The following is a 14729-nucleotide window of genomic DNA, read 5'->3' as shown; positions in this document are numbered from 1 at the left end:
GGGTTGAGTGGACCTGGATGCTCTTGCCGCTTGCGCGACGGAGTCTGGTGGCAGGTGCGGACGCGATGAGATTGGCCTTTAGCCGACGTGGGCCTAGCTGGAGATGGGGAAGGAGCCGTTGGCACTTGTGCTTTCCTCTCCAGTATTGGTCCTTGCTGGTCCTCTGGTATTATGCCCTGAATATTACAAGGGGGACAGATGGGAGTGGGCAGAGCAGACAAGGAGCAGAAGAAGGGGGAAGGAGCAAAGGGTAAAAGGCCAGGCCGGCAGAAAGGGGGTCCAATCTGGGGAAGTTCGTCACACACACGAAGCAGGAAAAGGCTTTCTTGCTGCAGCCGGGAACTAGTGACAATAGGCACCTTTTTCTTTTCTGGGTGTTGCACGCGGCAAGAGGTAGAATGCAGGAAACTTGGAATGGCTTGTAGGTCTCAGGCTGGGAGTGATGGAACTTGACTTAGGTCCCTATGTACGGATACGGATACTTTGGACAACCTGGGTAGAGGCACCATGGGTTCCTTATGACGAAGTCAGACGGATCGCATCAGGTCAGAGACATACAGCAGAAGACAAGAGGTATCAGAGACAAGGCCAGAAACAGCGGGAGAACCTGAGTCAATTCCAAGGTTGGTGCCCGTTTTTCGGAATCGCCAGCCATCTGGCGTAATTTTTTTTTCTTCCTTGCACGCGGGAGTCAGGAACACGCGCCGGATCATTGTTGACCCCTTTGGAAACCCCTGCAGATTGGTCCGATAAGAAATCCGATAAGACACAAGCAGGGTTTATCGCCGATTGTATCCCGGGAGTAGGTAGGAACCTTGGCTGAGCGCCACCGAACATTCAACTGCCACATGCACATGCAGACACTGGACCAGCTGGGACGCACATGTGCACCATTTGCGCTGCACCGTCCGCGTGCTTGCTTAAGCTCGCTCTCGGGGTTCTGACCGCCTCGGCCACGCCTGTCGTAGCTGCCGCCGTCCCGAGCCTGCGCTCTCTGCAGAGCTGTAGCCTCGAACTCTGTCCAATCTTTTTCTTTTGTCTTCCCCACCTTCTTCTACTTATTCTACTACCCTATAAGGTACTCTAGATCAGCAATAACAGGTGCCTAAGCCAATTGCCTTACAAAGTGTTGTCTTTCTCATGAACCTTCACTAACCCAGCAAAGTATGTTTGAAGCTGTTCTACGTAACCCCTACGCGAGATATGCAGTGATACGTAGAGACAGCTGCGGTAAGGTGCGGTTTGCGCAAATGGTCACGATTGGACCATCTAATCGCTTCAAAAGGGTTTAATCTGCCTTTCACTCCCACATGAAATCGGACGCGACCGGGACATTTGACACAAGTGACGGGGACCAGGATACCAGAGCCAACGAGCCCGTTCCTCCGATTACCATCGATTCGTGCGCATAAACCTCGGACAAGTGGATCCCGGACCCGCTCCGAACTTGCCGACAGCCAGACAGAAGTCCAAGAAGTTGCTGAGTCTTGAAATCAACCGCGATGGGACGTGCGTTTACTGAACACACAGTCATTGAAGTGGCTGATGAAAGGTGGACCTTTGGGGTAAGACTTACCTATTCAATCCATTTAGGCACAGTCGCGTTTTTTCCCCCTCCTACCGCGGTCCTCTTGATGCATGGCAATTCTCCGTCTACAGGCATAGCGCGGACCGCGGTAGGTCTATGCGCCTCCAATCCCCCATCCTCCATCCCCAAAGACTCCAACCAAGCGTGGGGGAGGACATTGGGGGCAAATTCCCTTCACCTTGGTAAGATCTGAAGGCTATGTATAGGCAGTACGATTATGTAGGTAATAAGGCCTAGGCCCAGAGAAGGATCCCTTACAGGGAGGTTCCGCGGAAGCCCAATGCCGAAGGCTCGGAGCAGTTCAGTTCATTAACTTCCCGTTCTCCGAGCCGCTCAAATCTGCTGCCGCAGTTTCACTTCGATACACGCGCACCAACGGAGTAATATGTAAGGCAGATGCCTAGGCTCTTTCCTTCCAGACTGTAAGCCGACTTCAGTCCTCCATGAAAGAGACCTGGAGCTCCCCGGGGTCCCGGCTCCCTTCGCCCTATCTGTACTCCAGCCCTGCCTTACTCGTTCAAGTTCCGAGGCTCCTCGTTCTTGCCAATGACCCATTGTCGCTTCACAAATGGACCTGTGCTGTTCCAAACGGCCGAGCGGCCCCGATGAACCCCACGCAGTCACCAAACCCCACGCCATCCCCAGCTTGCCCGCTGATGCGCACGCCGTCTCCGTCCTGCAAATACATCCTGTCTTGACCAGTGGACGTCTTCCAACCGACCTTGCCGCCCTTGGTCATCTCTAGCAGACACCCGTGCTCGTCATCGCCGGCTCCCGACACCGTCCCCGTCGCCAGAATATCGCCAGTGTTGAGATTACACCCATTGATTGTTTGCTGGGCCACTAGGTCGCGGAACGTCCAGTACATCCAGCTGAGCTGCGCCTTACACACCGTCGTAGCCCCGTTGCCAGTTACTACTTCGGCCTTCAAGGCGATATTGTAACTCGATTTCTCCTTGTTGTCCAACAAGTATGGCTGCGAGGGTATATCTTTCGGAGGAGGTTGTGTTGCAAAAGGTTCGAGTGCTTCGAGTGTGATCACTACAACGTAGTTAGCAAGCATTCTTTCAATTTCGAGACAGAGTAGAGTCTGACTTACCCCACGGACTAATGGACGTCCCGAATGACTTGCCATTCATCGGTCCCAGCGGACTCATCTCAAATCCTTGGATATCGCGAGCTGTCTTCCATTAGCATCGCAAGAACATCTTGCAAGGAAGATCGAGACTCACCACTCCAATCGTTCAGCAGAACGAGACCAAAGATATGCTCGTCAGCATCCGTCACAGCTACGCGGTCTCCAAGCTGCGTCGGTTTCCCAATAATGCAAGCCACCTCGAGCTCGTAATCGAGCGCTCTGGAGGGACCGAAACCAATACTGTTTCCGTCACGATATTGCCCGTACGGCCGCGTGATATTCGTCCCCGAAAGTACAATCGAAGAAGGCCGACCACTGTAGCCGATGGGCAAGTACGGTGCTGCGGGTGGCATGGAGGCCTTGCCCACAACTGCCTCTGACGCATTCAAGAGATGTTCTTTGGAGCACGAGAAATCGGTGAAGCCGTCTACTTTGATTGGCAAGTGTAGCTGAACCTCGGCGATCGGTACGCCATGTTCAGACAGAGTCGATTCGTCGGAAAGGGTTTGTTGAATGTTCTTTCGGAGGATCCCGAGCTCCGTCTTTTCTACTGCCGCCAAAGCATTGAGGGTCGGCTTTGAGGCTGTTAGTATTCACAAGTGACTGAGAGGGACAAATGGCCAGACCTGAGACAAAGCGGACTTGAGATCCGCGGAATTTGTGAGTTTTAGGTCAGAGAGGAAGACGACCGAGTCCCCTACTCTCGTGACTACGCCTTTTGCATGGTTCGCGTCACTGGCGATTCCGTACGGAATGTTGGCAAGGGAGAAATGCTCGGAGAAACTCATACTGGCAGGGAGATTGGTATCAATGATTGGCTTTATGAAGCTCGATTGGGCTATAGAGAGGTTCTGATTGTATCGCAGCAGGCTGCATTCCTTTTACACGTGCGCGATGAAGCTCTTGGAGCTCAAATGTCTGTTTGCTAAGGTAGGTAGTTACCACCAACCTCGGCGCACCCGCTCTCCCCCACCCCCACCGGCCCCGGATTTTAACTCCGGCCCACCAAAGGTACGTAGGAGGCTCGGATCAGGGACTCGGAGCCCAAACCAACTTGCAAACTCGGCACAGGCACAGCTGATGATGGAGAGTAAGACACTCCGGCATTAGAACTCCGCACCTGGCTTCAATTTTCTCTACTTCTAAGGAATTACGGGTAGAGTGACATAGTTCTCAAGGCCTTGGCCGAAATGAATATTGTTCAATCCAGAGAATTTGGATGCAGGCCTGAATAGTGGAGTTGTTAGTCTAAAGTCCTTGGGGAAAGAATTGAGCAAATTCGAACTTACCGGTCAACTTCTGAGCAGTGCTGGAAAATTCCGCTGCCCTGGGTGTCGCCGCTGCTAACCTCGAAGACGATCTTGCCGCCCTTGTCGACAACGACATTTGTCGGCCAGACCTCGATGTCTACGCCGTAGACCTCTCCAGCCTTGACTGGCAGGACGTCTGTGGAGAGGTACTCTCTATGCGGCAGCCAGGACTTGTGCTTGGGGCTCTCGTGGTGCACCTTGCGATTGCTCACTCTCAGCCAGCCCTTGACGAGCGGCACGGGGTCGCCAGCTGTTCCGGTGTAAAAGACTTCCTGGCCCGATGGGTCGATGTGGCGCAGGGTCACGAAGAGGTCGATATCGGTTTCATTTTCCGAGTTGTCGGGCGTCACCGAGACGTTGAGATGGGCCGTGACGTGTCCTGTGATCTCCGTCTCTTGCTCAAAGGGAGCGGACGTGAAGGAAACAACTTGAGGGTTCTCCAGGGAACCCAAAGCCTTATACGAGACAGTCTTGGAATCCTGGCCGGAGCCATTTGTCGTTAGACCAAGGTCAGGCGTCAGATAGAAGTTGGTGTAATCTGTTCGCGGAATTGGCCAAGCAGCTTCCTCTCTCTTGGGATACGCCTTCTCCTTCTCGGCGTCGTTGAATCCGACGTTGCCCTTTCGCAGAGTAAGCGTCACGGGAGGCACCTTGCCAGGCGTGCTCCAGCCGACTCTATCTTCACCCTTCAAGAATGCATCGAGGAAACTCTTTTGTAGCTCCACTTCCTCGGGGTAGTAAAATGGGAGATCGTGACGGCCAGTGATGAAGCGCAAATACTTGAGCTGGGAGCCTGCTCCGAGGTATCCCTGCACGTTGCCTCTCAGGTGAAGAAGGATGCCACCCCAGTTGGCTACGCTCAGAACAGGAACCTCAATGTCCTCGAGCTTGTATTCTTTGCTTGCGTAGTAGTCATCGTCGCGGAAGCGGTTAGCTTCGTTGTCTTTCGTCTGATCTTGACGGTTGGCTACCAGGACGTCTTCTGGCAGGTCACCCTCAATGGTGTCCTCCTGACCTCTGGCTCCAGGACCATCTGGAGGGAAGTCCAGCTTGGATCTATCTTTCCTGCCATATTGATTGACCAGTACCTGGCGGTTCCACCAGAAGCCGATAAACTTATTGGAGTGGATGCCGCCGTGACGGCAGCGGTCGCGGTAGTAGTCGGACATACCCTCCCAAGGGATGATAGCCGCGAGACCTTTGGGCCGCCGAGCGGCAACGCGCCATTGAGAACCTGAGAGTAGTAGGTGAGTAAGTGGTCTCGGCTAATAGTTTGAGAAGAGGAACAACGCACCAGCGTAATACGAAATACCCAACAGACCGACCTTGCCGTTAGACCAGGGCTGATCTGCAGCCCACTCAACCACGTCAAAGAAGCACTCGCTCGTGCCACGGCTCATGGTATCCAACAGTCCTGGGCTCTGGCCCAGTCCTCGCTCGTCGGCTCGAACGATAGCATATCCCTGGCTCGTCCAGAAGACCGGATCGGGCGTCTCCCAGGCCGAGTATTTGGATCTCTGATCTGGAGCAACCTCGCTGAACGACTTGGGATAGAACTTGGCATAAGGGATATCTTTGCCGTATGGTCCGTAAGTCACCAGCACAGGGTAACGTGCGGCCTTATCCGAAGTGAGCGGAAGGTAGACGTTCGCGCGAATGGGGAGCGGGGAGTCTTTGAGCGGGATGGAGACGTTCTTCATAAAGGTGAGGCCATTCTCCTGGTCCTCGGTGACCTCGAGCAGGTCTTTGATGGGAGGGGTCTTGACAGACATGGTGATTGGAGCTAAATGTTTGCCTATATGTCTCAGGCTGGGGGTGATTGGCGTTCAGTCGAAGGAGATGTCAAGTCTTGGAGGGGCGTTCCTTGGTTTTATTGCAATGGGGTGGGCGGGACTGGGCACTTGAACTCTTTCACCGACGATGAGATGAATGGAGCGGATGATGCAAGATGCTTCAATGATCGGACCCCTCCTCCCACACATCAACCTACTTCGGGTGGTACTCACTCTGCCTCTACTCCTCATCGCTGCCGCCGCCGCCTCCGTGTATGGCGTTTGTTGCGCACGGGCGGAACGGTGGGGGAGGGGCTGACCCCAACGAGCGGAGCCAGCACGGTATTGTTTCTACCCCGTCTCGGTACGGACTATTCGTATTATGATCCCTTGGGTACCTTACGGTAAGGCAAATGAGGCGATACTCGTCGCAAACACCAGATTCCCTGCCCCAGGCCATCACACGATGGAGTCAACCAAAGGAGAGATTTGGAGGTTTACGATATATTGCAGACATAGAAAATGGATTGCTGTCATTGAATGTATTGAACACAGAGTAGATGCCATCCGCCACCACCATGCCTCTAAGGCGACACTATTCACTGAAAATTTCACAACCAGCGCATCAAAACTCACCACCGACCTTGAACCTGAAAATATCCTTATTCACTCTTCCACCCGTCGACCTCCAGAGCCAGTTGGTAACCTGATGGACTCATGTCAGCATGCTCACCTTCACCCATTTTGCATGCGCCGCGAACGACGATTGCACATTTTACTCACCCCTTGAAGCCAACACCCATTCAACATGACAAACACAAAGGCCGACTCGATGCCATTTGACCCCCATGGCCTGTCTGCTATATCCATATTCGTGTTCGCCGGCCTGTATGGAGGGACCTGGCGGTGCTGGTCGTACCATCCGGGCGGGTTCACTGCTGCTGGCGATGGAGCATCCGCATTGCCTCTCGCGAAGGCTTCCTCAACGCCTCCGGTGAGACGAATCTGATAGTCGTGGAGGTAGTCTCGTTGGATTGTCGTCGTGACAGGGTTCTCTGTGACAGTTGCCGACATGATGACCTTGCTTGTTGTCTTTGCGTATGTGTGTGGTGAGATGATGAACAAGCGAAATCTATTGAAACTCAGACAACTTCGACAAGAAATGGTAGAGATGGCCTTGGAGAATTGGAGACGCCTATCTCAGAAATTCGACACGAGGAGGCAGGGCACCGCTTCAATATGCCGACCGTCGACCCGTCCCTTCCCAAGAGCCCGCGCCACCCGATCAACCTTACCATGAACCTGCGGATACGCCTGCGTCGGAAGTGCGGAGAGAACCAATGAGACCTGTGGCAAGCGTCGGTTTGGAGGCTGCCGCCTACCAGATCCTAGTCAACCCGCAAGCAACGAATGTCGAGAAACGACTAGCACCCCTGTCCTCCACATTCCGCCCCTCCAACAAGCCGGGGCCTAGCTCAAACGAAGGTTACGGTCCGCGGACAGATGTTTGAGCTTGCCGAGTTCATCGGATCTGCCCGTGAATCCGATATGAGCTTGTGTATAGCGAGCTCAGGTCTTGTAGATAGCACATTATTCCATCGTCGCACCTTCGACTTTTCGTTGCAATCGAGTCGCTCTACCCTTCACCTGTCAACGAGTGCTTGTCCTCCTCCCTAACTTCTCCAAAACATCACCGCAATGAATCCTGCTGTAGAGAAGTTGCTCGTAACGCTCGTCGACGGGCGCGCCGAAGTCATTCGCTTCCGCCAGGATAACCTCATCAGCCTCCACAACGAGCTGCGCAAAGAGTCCGCGGCCCTGACTGCCGCTCAGGAGAAGGATACCGGCGCATCAAAGACAGAGATCGAGGCCGAGCACTTCCTCGCACTGGAAGCTGTGCGACATTTCTACGAGTCTCTAAACTTCTCGGAGGAGATCGAGGCCGAGTATCTGGTTGCTCATGGCAAGGACAACACGAGCAGAAGGACCGGTGCCGGACTGGTGATCATTCGGCCGACCACTTACACCAGGCTCTTCTCTATTCTGAGTCCACTTGCTGCGGCCCTGGCTGCCGGCTCTGTTGTTGTTCTCGAGGTACGCCTGATAATTTGCAACATTGGCTCACCTGTATCAGAAGCTGACAGGAAGGCCTACAGCTCGAAGATACGTTGTCGCAGCTAGATTCCGTCCTCCGCAACGTCCTTACGCGTGCCCTCAATCAGAATGCCTTCTGCATCGCCAAGAAGATCACAGACGAAACATTACTGTCACAGGCAATCCTAGTAGATCAAACCAACACAGCGACCCCGAACGCTAGTCGCGCAAACCATCTCATTTCCGCCAATGGCGCACGCACCGTTGCTATAGTTGACCGAACAGCGGACATTGAGGCCGCTGCCAAGGCTATCACGGCGGCGCGCTTCAGCTTCGGCGGTCAGTCGCCTTATGCGCCAGACTTAGTTCTCGTGAATGAGTTCGTGAAGAAGGAGTTCTTTGAGGCGTGCTCAAAGTATGCCTCGCTCGCGTTTGCCCGTGAGACTACAGTAAAGCGTGCGAGTGACAGCGCCAGCGACGAAACGAGGAAGGCAGTACAGGAGGCTGAGGACAAGAGACTTGCCTCGAGCTTTGGGTCCAAGGACTTCAAGCTGGTTGATATACAAGACAGGTAAGTTGGGATCTCACTCACTTGTAGTTGACGAAGATGCTGATTCAATCAGGAATGCCTCCCTCTTGAACATCAAGATCAGTGGGCGCTTTCTGCCTATCACGACCTCTTCTGGTCTTGTAGACTCTATTTACACTCATGAATTCGAGTGAGCTAAAACTCATCAGTCACATCAAGACTTTTTTGCTGATTTGACTAGGAACCCTCTCTTAGCCGCCTATCTCTTCGCCAGCCCTGATGCAGCAAAGTACCTCTCCCAATTTCTCCCCGCCCACGTCTCCGTCATCAACCAGATCCCCTCGAACCTCCTCCTCGGCCCGGCAGCACCGCTCTCCCACGAAGCAGCCTTTGGATTCCGCTACAATAGAGAGATGTTCTCCGTTGCCCGGCCGCATTTCGTCGAGAAGCCCGCCGGCGCGCTCGCGAAACTGGAGCAGCTCCTCACCAGCTCCGGCGCGATCACCGCCCAGAATCTGCATGCCCTGGCTGTCGCACCGCTGCGCCCGACCAACCAGCCAGGCAATAGCAGACTGGGTTTCTTCGAGCAAGGGTTCGTGCTGGGTGCCGGTCTAATCATGAGCGTTGTACTTCCGAGTCTTGCATACGGCACATGGATTGGCGGAAGGCGGGTATTTGATTATGCGCTGAAACTGAGGGGTTAAACTATCGTCCTACGCCGGAGGACAGTCGCAAATCTCAATATGTATCATACCATATCATATCATGTACCTCTAGTTTACATGCATGCTACTCGATCACACTCATCTTTCCATAAAACTCTTCTCGGCATATTACGAGTGGTCGACAGATCAGGCTATTGAATCATCTCATTCCCGGACTCATGCCGCTTAGTAATTCACCGCAAATACGACTAGGGAAACCAAGAAGTGCCATTGAGGAATTCAATAGTTGGAAAACAGACTGAGGTTGAACCCTGTCACGCCTGTCAGGGTCCCGAACACACCACTTGCCTACCTTTACCTTCGCAAACAATATTCGGCAACTTTCCCCGGCTCGGGTTCGGCTCGGGAAGTGGAGAGACTCCTAAGTGCCCGCCCCGGCCCCATCGGCCCCAGCTTTACCCCAGGTCTTGGTCCCGCTGATTCTCCGACACTCCAGCGCCAACACCACCTACTCCAAGCTCGGGCAGGCCACCCAGGCGTCCTCGACAATGGAACGTCTTATCGTCCTCAGACCAGTTTCCGTAAATGGGGCCGTTCGAATCGACTTCCTAACGAACTTTGGCGGCAAAACCTATCCTCCACCAGCCGATTCCTTACACAGGCGAAAGATAACCATCTCAGTGTCTTAAGTCTCATCAGCTTCCGAGTGCTAAGAAGGCGGCTTTCGACCGTTGCTCGTCTTCGTGACCCATACTCTGCTGCGTAGACATCCAATTACTCGCTTGCCTTACTTCGATCAGCTCAGACGGACGAGTTGAGAACCCAGATAGCAATCAGATCATGGCGGTGGGATCCAAAGATGAGGGGCCAATGAACCCCGTTTTCCTGTTCGCGCATGGATCAACAATGATGCTCGGCGAGGAGAGCAACTCGGCCACGTACTGGAAGAAGTGCGGCGATGAAGCCCTCGCCCAGGGTATCGAACACATTGTCATGATGGTAAGTAGGCTCCTCTCCCTACCATCTCATATCTCATGGAAGCAACTCAACTCACAACGACCACCAGGGAGCCCACTGGGCCACAAATGCCCCCGGTGAGGTCCTCATCTCAGCCCACCCAACGCCCGCAAAGTCACCAGTCGCCTACGTTAACCCTGAGAAATACCACCCCTACAAACTGAACCCAGACCTCGACTACATCCCCACGATCCAGCAGCACCTCGCCGCCGCCGGAATCCCCGCCAAGACGGACCCGACCTTTGACTGGATCCACGACACCTACCTCGTCCTCATCCGCATGTTCCCCGCCGGCTGCCCGCCGACGACGCTCATCTCCATGAACGACTTCTACGACCCGCACTTTCACGTCGCCGTCGGCGCCGCCCTGCGGCCCCTGAGAGCCGCCAAGCACAAGACGCTCTTCATCGGCTCTGGCGGCTCCGTCCACAACCTCTACCGGAACAACTGGGCGCCCATGCTCAAGTTCCGCGACAACTTTGCCCAGCCTACGCCCCCGGAGCCCTGGGCGCTGGACTTCCGCCAGGAGGTCATTGACGCCTTTTGTCCCGCGTACGAGGAGGACGTCCCCACCGACCAGGCCGTCTACGGCAAGGCCATCCGCGGCAAGAAGCCGTGCGGCGGGCCGCTCTTGAGGCGCAAGGTGACGAGTTTGATGAAGCATCCCATGTACCGCGAGGCGCATGCTACGGATGATCATTTCATGGCCACCATGTTCATCGGAGGCTTGTGCGGAGACCGGGGAGACGTGGCGATGAAGGCTGAGATGGGGGCCGAGGATTGGGAGCTTACAAATATGTGCAACTCACAGTTCATTATTGGTAGCTGGCCGGAGGCCAAATGAACGAAGCAAGAAGTGGATGAATTTGGGAAATACTTTTTGATGGTATCTGATACAATATGCAGTACTATTCTATGAGGCCAAGGCCTCGTCAAGAGAACATGCCCCCCGTGCTAAGATAGGTTCACTAAGATAGGTCCATGTTGTCCCATTGAAAATCGTCACCAGCACCGAGGCCACTGAAGAGGTCGTCGGCACCGAGATCCAGTGACCCTCCACCATTGTTCGATGAGCCCCCGAGACCAAGATCACCGCCAACACCTCCTAGGCCCAGATCGAGACTGACGTTGTCCACAGACATTCCGTCGCCTTGCGCAACATTGGCAGCCGCGGCAGCCATGGCATCATCGAGTGAGCCTGCGCCAGCGTCTAAGCTCAGACCGAGATCAGTCTGCAGCATGGTGTCTGCTTGGATGACCTCAGCCTGGGATACGGCCATCTGAGTCTCTACCTTGCGGTACAGCCTCACAACAATCTCGGCAAGGTTCATGTCGACCTTCTGCAGCTTTTTACACTCCTCGGCATCTGACTTCAGAACCTCTCGCAGAGTAAGCTTCCTCTGGATGGGAGCCGGTACATTGCCTGAATTGTCGATAAAGTTGATCGGGTTCGACGGCGTGTTCACCACGTCGGGCGCGCAGACTAATGCTGTTGCCACATCGTAAATGATGCTCCCGCTGCCCGTTTCTGTTTGTTGTCTGATGTCTTCGTAAAGGAGCTGCAGTAAGCGTTTTGCACCGAGAAGTTTCATCGCCACCAACATCTGTCGATGGGTGTACGCGGGAGGCATCCTGTCCATTGTTGGGTGAATGCTCCACTGCACCAATTGCTGTAGCGTCTGTCGGATAGAATTAGAGAATCCTCCCATTGACCAAGCGTCCAGTTCTTGGTGGTCGGCGGCTCCCGTTCTCCTGGAGAGTGGGATACTATCTTTGATTGCTTTTAAAAGCGGTTCAACCTCTTGACTCTTTGGGTCTGATCGTTGGTATGCCCTGAGGGAATGCTCCAGCGGCTTGGCAACTATGTTCATCACAGAAGAGAGCATGGCTTGCGCTTCATTGGATATAGATGTTGGTGCCAAAACAGAGTTGAGTACCCTGACAATCGCCTTTTGGCAGTCAGGACGCTCAACCCACAATGAGTTGGCAAGAGAAGTGATCGCAACGACGAGGGATGGCAGAAGGAACGTATCGACAAGATCTGTAAACATGTCAGCGCAACTCTTAGTCAGACTTCTCAAAGCTCCTACATTCAATGCCTCCTCTGAGGCTCTCTTCGGCCAAGTGTCCTGTACTGAACGCTAGAACGATGTTGTGAAACAGAGTCGACACTAGTAAGTAGAAGTCCTGAGGCGGGCAGGACGACATCAGCTCATCGCCTAGTCCGCCCGCTTCCGAGTCAAAGAGGCCGTGTATCCACCCATCCAAATGGCCCTTTTCTTGGTCTGATAACTCTTCCAAAGACCGACTTTGGTGGCCGTGGCCGAGTAGTCTTGCCACAAAAGAGTCAGAGGATATGATCCCCATATCTGATGCCGAAAGACCGTATCGAAATGCGAAAGCCATAACGAGAAGCAGAATTGAGCCAAACTCCTCGTACACGGGTTGATACTCTCCTTGGTCCTCATCGTACTTCCAGTTGTCCAGAAGGTCGCACAAAGGATGAAGAATCGTTGCAGGTTTCTCGAACATCAGCATGACATCAAGAGACAATGGCTTCTGCGCCAACTGACTGCATAATAGTTTCAGGGACATTGTCTCCTTATTCCTGCAAAGCTGCCCCATTACCTGCTAAAGGTCAGCATTAGCCTGCGTTGATAAGTACGGAAGACTGACTTCTGTCAAAGCTTGGCACACGGCGCCGGCGTTTCCTTCTTTGCTGTCTAGCTCCCCAATCAGAGCCTGCATTCTCTCCGGATCTGCAAGGCATTCTGCGACAAGATTTTCTTTGACGTATCTCCCGCTTGCTGGAAGGGATGAATAGGGTGTTTCTCCAAGGAGAGTTTCAATACTGCTTTCCCGCAATAGGCCGTGGAGACAACAAGCCCAGCAAAAGTCTTCCCGAACTGAGTCTGTGAAGGGATTGTTACTTCTGGTTTCATCGAACATTGATGATAGTGTGGGAAAGGTGGTCGTGTCGACGCGGCTGAGAGCTTCCGTGATGCAGTATTCTGCATTCACTGGGCCGTACATATGCTTGCTCAGACTTTCAATCAGAATCGGTAATTTATTCATGAGAAATGAGCGCAATAGATGTGCCGCTTGTTTCCCTTCATTGCGGGAGGCGGCATTGGCCAGTATGTCGAACGAGACCAGGATGAGGTCAACAGTTGTTGATTGTACATCGCCCTGCGGATGTCAGTTGGTGTGCGCGTTGTGTCTGCACAGACCAAAAAAAGTCATACCTGGTATCTATTGTTCAAGTAGTTGAAGATGGCTAGATCATCGATCAATGGCCGGCCAACTAGCTATTGCGCTTCCTGTCAGCACCTCCCCCAGAGCGCAGCTTCAATTATCTTACTGCAGCATTCAAGTATATGTAAAGACCAGCCCTCGAGTTGACTATCGGTAGCTCAGACACTACAAAGTTCTCCAATGCTACCGTGGAGTCAAACAAGTCCTCGATCTCGGCATTCGACTTGTTCTTCTGCTCGTCGACTGGCTCAAAGCCTGCTAGCGTACTCGTCCGGAACATATCGAGACGGGTCGCGATAGGGCCAGCACTTTGCATGATGGTTGGGACGAAGTTGGCGAGGCTTTCGGACAATGCCTTTCTGATTTCTTATTCAAGATTAGCTAACGCGAAGTCATTGCAGCAGTACCTAAGCACCTACCTTGGGCTTCGGGTTTACTCAAAGCCTTGAGAACAACCTGATTTTCGCACACCCCGAGAAGCAAAGCTACGAATGCGGCACGCGCCGATTCCATCTCTTCTCTTACCTGGCTACTGTGAAGCTGCCCCATGACATCGACCGTGAAGGCTGTGGCGGCGTCGGTGAAGAGCGCAATCCATTTGGCCATGACGTTGGCGATCTCAAGACCCGTCCCTGTGTTTTGTATTGCGGTCCCTTGTGCTACAGACTTGGTGAGCCTGTAGAACATGACCTCCTCGGCCGCATACGAGCTCTCCCATCGTGGGAAGCTTGTTGTCTGGTTTTCGACATTGGGCAATTGTCCAGCTTCTCGGGAGTGGCCACGAGAGGTCGAATACTTGTACAAAGCTTTAAGAATCGAAGGCGTATCGATATAGTTCAGTCTAGAGAGGACCTGGAGGTAGCGTGGGACTCGAGGGTCGAGGCTCTCGTGATTGTGAGGTTGCGGTCGTAAGAAGAGATCGGCGACGGCAACTGGCGGCAACGGATGCTTTGCTTGGAGAAATGGAACATAGGATTCGAACTTCTCGGGATCTATGCGGTGAGCCAGACTCTTGGCTATGAATTCGGACCATTGCTCAAGTGCGGCGCGCTGAACGCCTCGTATTACGCGACCGTCCATGTTGGCGATGCTGGCAATAAAGTTGCGGGCTGATTCGAGGTTGTCGCTGTCGTGGAGTAAGACGCTAGGCGAATTAAGCCGGGCTCTTTGATCTCGCCCTGGCCGTTTGTACGAGCATACTTCTACGCTCGCTTTAGTAGATGCGCAGCTGGGAAAGCATAAGTAGTTGCGGCGGTGATGTGTTCTAGGAAGGTCGGGGCGCATGCGCGACTCTGTACTGGGAGAGGATAGGTAGTATGAGTTTCTTGATGTTTGGTCGCGCTGCCGTTCGCTAACGCAAC

The 14729-nt window shown here is 53.6% G+C and overlaps 6 protein-coding genes across 6 annotated transcripts; 3 read left to right on the top strand and 3 right to left on the bottom strand.

Annotated features, from left to right (window-relative positions):
- Positions 1–198: 198 nt before the first annotated feature.
- Positions 199–453, top strand: CCOS01_01162 (uncharacterized protein; the record flags this gene model as incomplete). The annotated part of the gene is made up of 1 exon (XM_060449358.1): positions 199–453. The coding sequence occupies one exon, from the start codon at positions 199–201 to the stop codon at positions 451–453; it is 255 nt and encodes an 84-aa protein (XP_060320796.1).
- A 1697-nt stretch (positions 454–2150) lies between these two features.
- On the bottom strand, positions 2151–5808 carry CCOS01_01161 (X-Pro dipeptidyl-peptidase C-terminal non-catalytic domain-containing protein; the record flags this gene model as incomplete). Its single annotated transcript, XM_060449357.1, has 6 exons — positions 2151–2629; positions 2688–2768; positions 2821–3309; positions 3676–3803; positions 4016–5270; positions 5331–5808. 6 exons carry the CDS (start codon positions 5806–5808, stop codon positions 2151–2153), a joined length of 2910 nt encoding a protein of 969 aa, XP_060320795.1.
- Positions 5809–6433: 625 nt separating this feature from the next.
- CCOS01_01160 (uncharacterized protein) lies at positions 6434–6882 on the bottom strand (the record flags this gene model as incomplete). Its single annotated transcript, XM_060449356.1, has 2 exons — positions 6434–6514; positions 6592–6882. 2 exons carry the CDS (start codon positions 6880–6882, stop codon positions 6434–6436), a joined length of 372 nt encoding a protein of 123 aa, XP_060320794.1.
- A 624-nt stretch (positions 6883–7506) lies between these two features.
- Positions 7507–9135, top strand: CCOS01_01159 (uncharacterized protein; the record flags this gene model as incomplete). Its single annotated transcript, XM_060449355.1, has 4 exons — positions 7507–7902; positions 7965–8473; positions 8526–8621; positions 8673–9135. 4 exons carry the CDS (start codon positions 7507–7509, stop codon positions 9133–9135), a joined length of 1464 nt encoding a protein of 487 aa, XP_060320793.1.
- Positions 9136–9936: 801 nt separating this feature from the next.
- On the top strand, positions 9937–10957 carry CCOS01_01158 (uncharacterized protein; the record flags this gene model as incomplete). The annotated part of the gene is made up of 2 exons (XM_060449354.1): positions 9937–10095; positions 10163–10957. 2 exons carry the CDS (start codon positions 9937–9939, stop codon positions 10955–10957), a joined length of 954 nt encoding a protein of 317 aa, XP_060320792.1.
- Positions 10958–11081: 124 nt separating this feature from the next.
- On the bottom strand, positions 11082–14448 carry CCOS01_01157 (mediator complex subunit Med5; the record flags this gene model as incomplete). Its single annotated transcript, XM_060449353.1, has 6 exons — positions 11082–12154; positions 12204–12741; positions 12790–13302; positions 13359–13421; positions 13475–13734; positions 13788–14448. The coding sequence occupies 6 exons, from the start codon at positions 14446–14448 to the stop codon at positions 11082–11084; spliced, it is 3108 nt and encodes a 1035-aa protein (XP_060320791.1).
- Positions 14449–14729: the final 281 nt, after the last annotated feature.

The sequence above is a fragment of the Colletotrichum costaricense genome (genome assembly GCF_030867565.1).
Source record: "Colletotrichum costaricense strain IMI 309622 chromosome Unknown Scaffold_1.1, whole genome shotgun sequence".
NCBI classification, from domain to species: domain Eukaryota; kingdom Fungi; phylum Ascomycota; class Sordariomycetes; order Glomerellales; family Glomerellaceae; genus Colletotrichum; species Colletotrichum costaricense.
The sequence above is the reverse complement of the archived record's forward strand: the minus strand, read 5'-3'. Positions and strand labels throughout refer to the sequence as shown.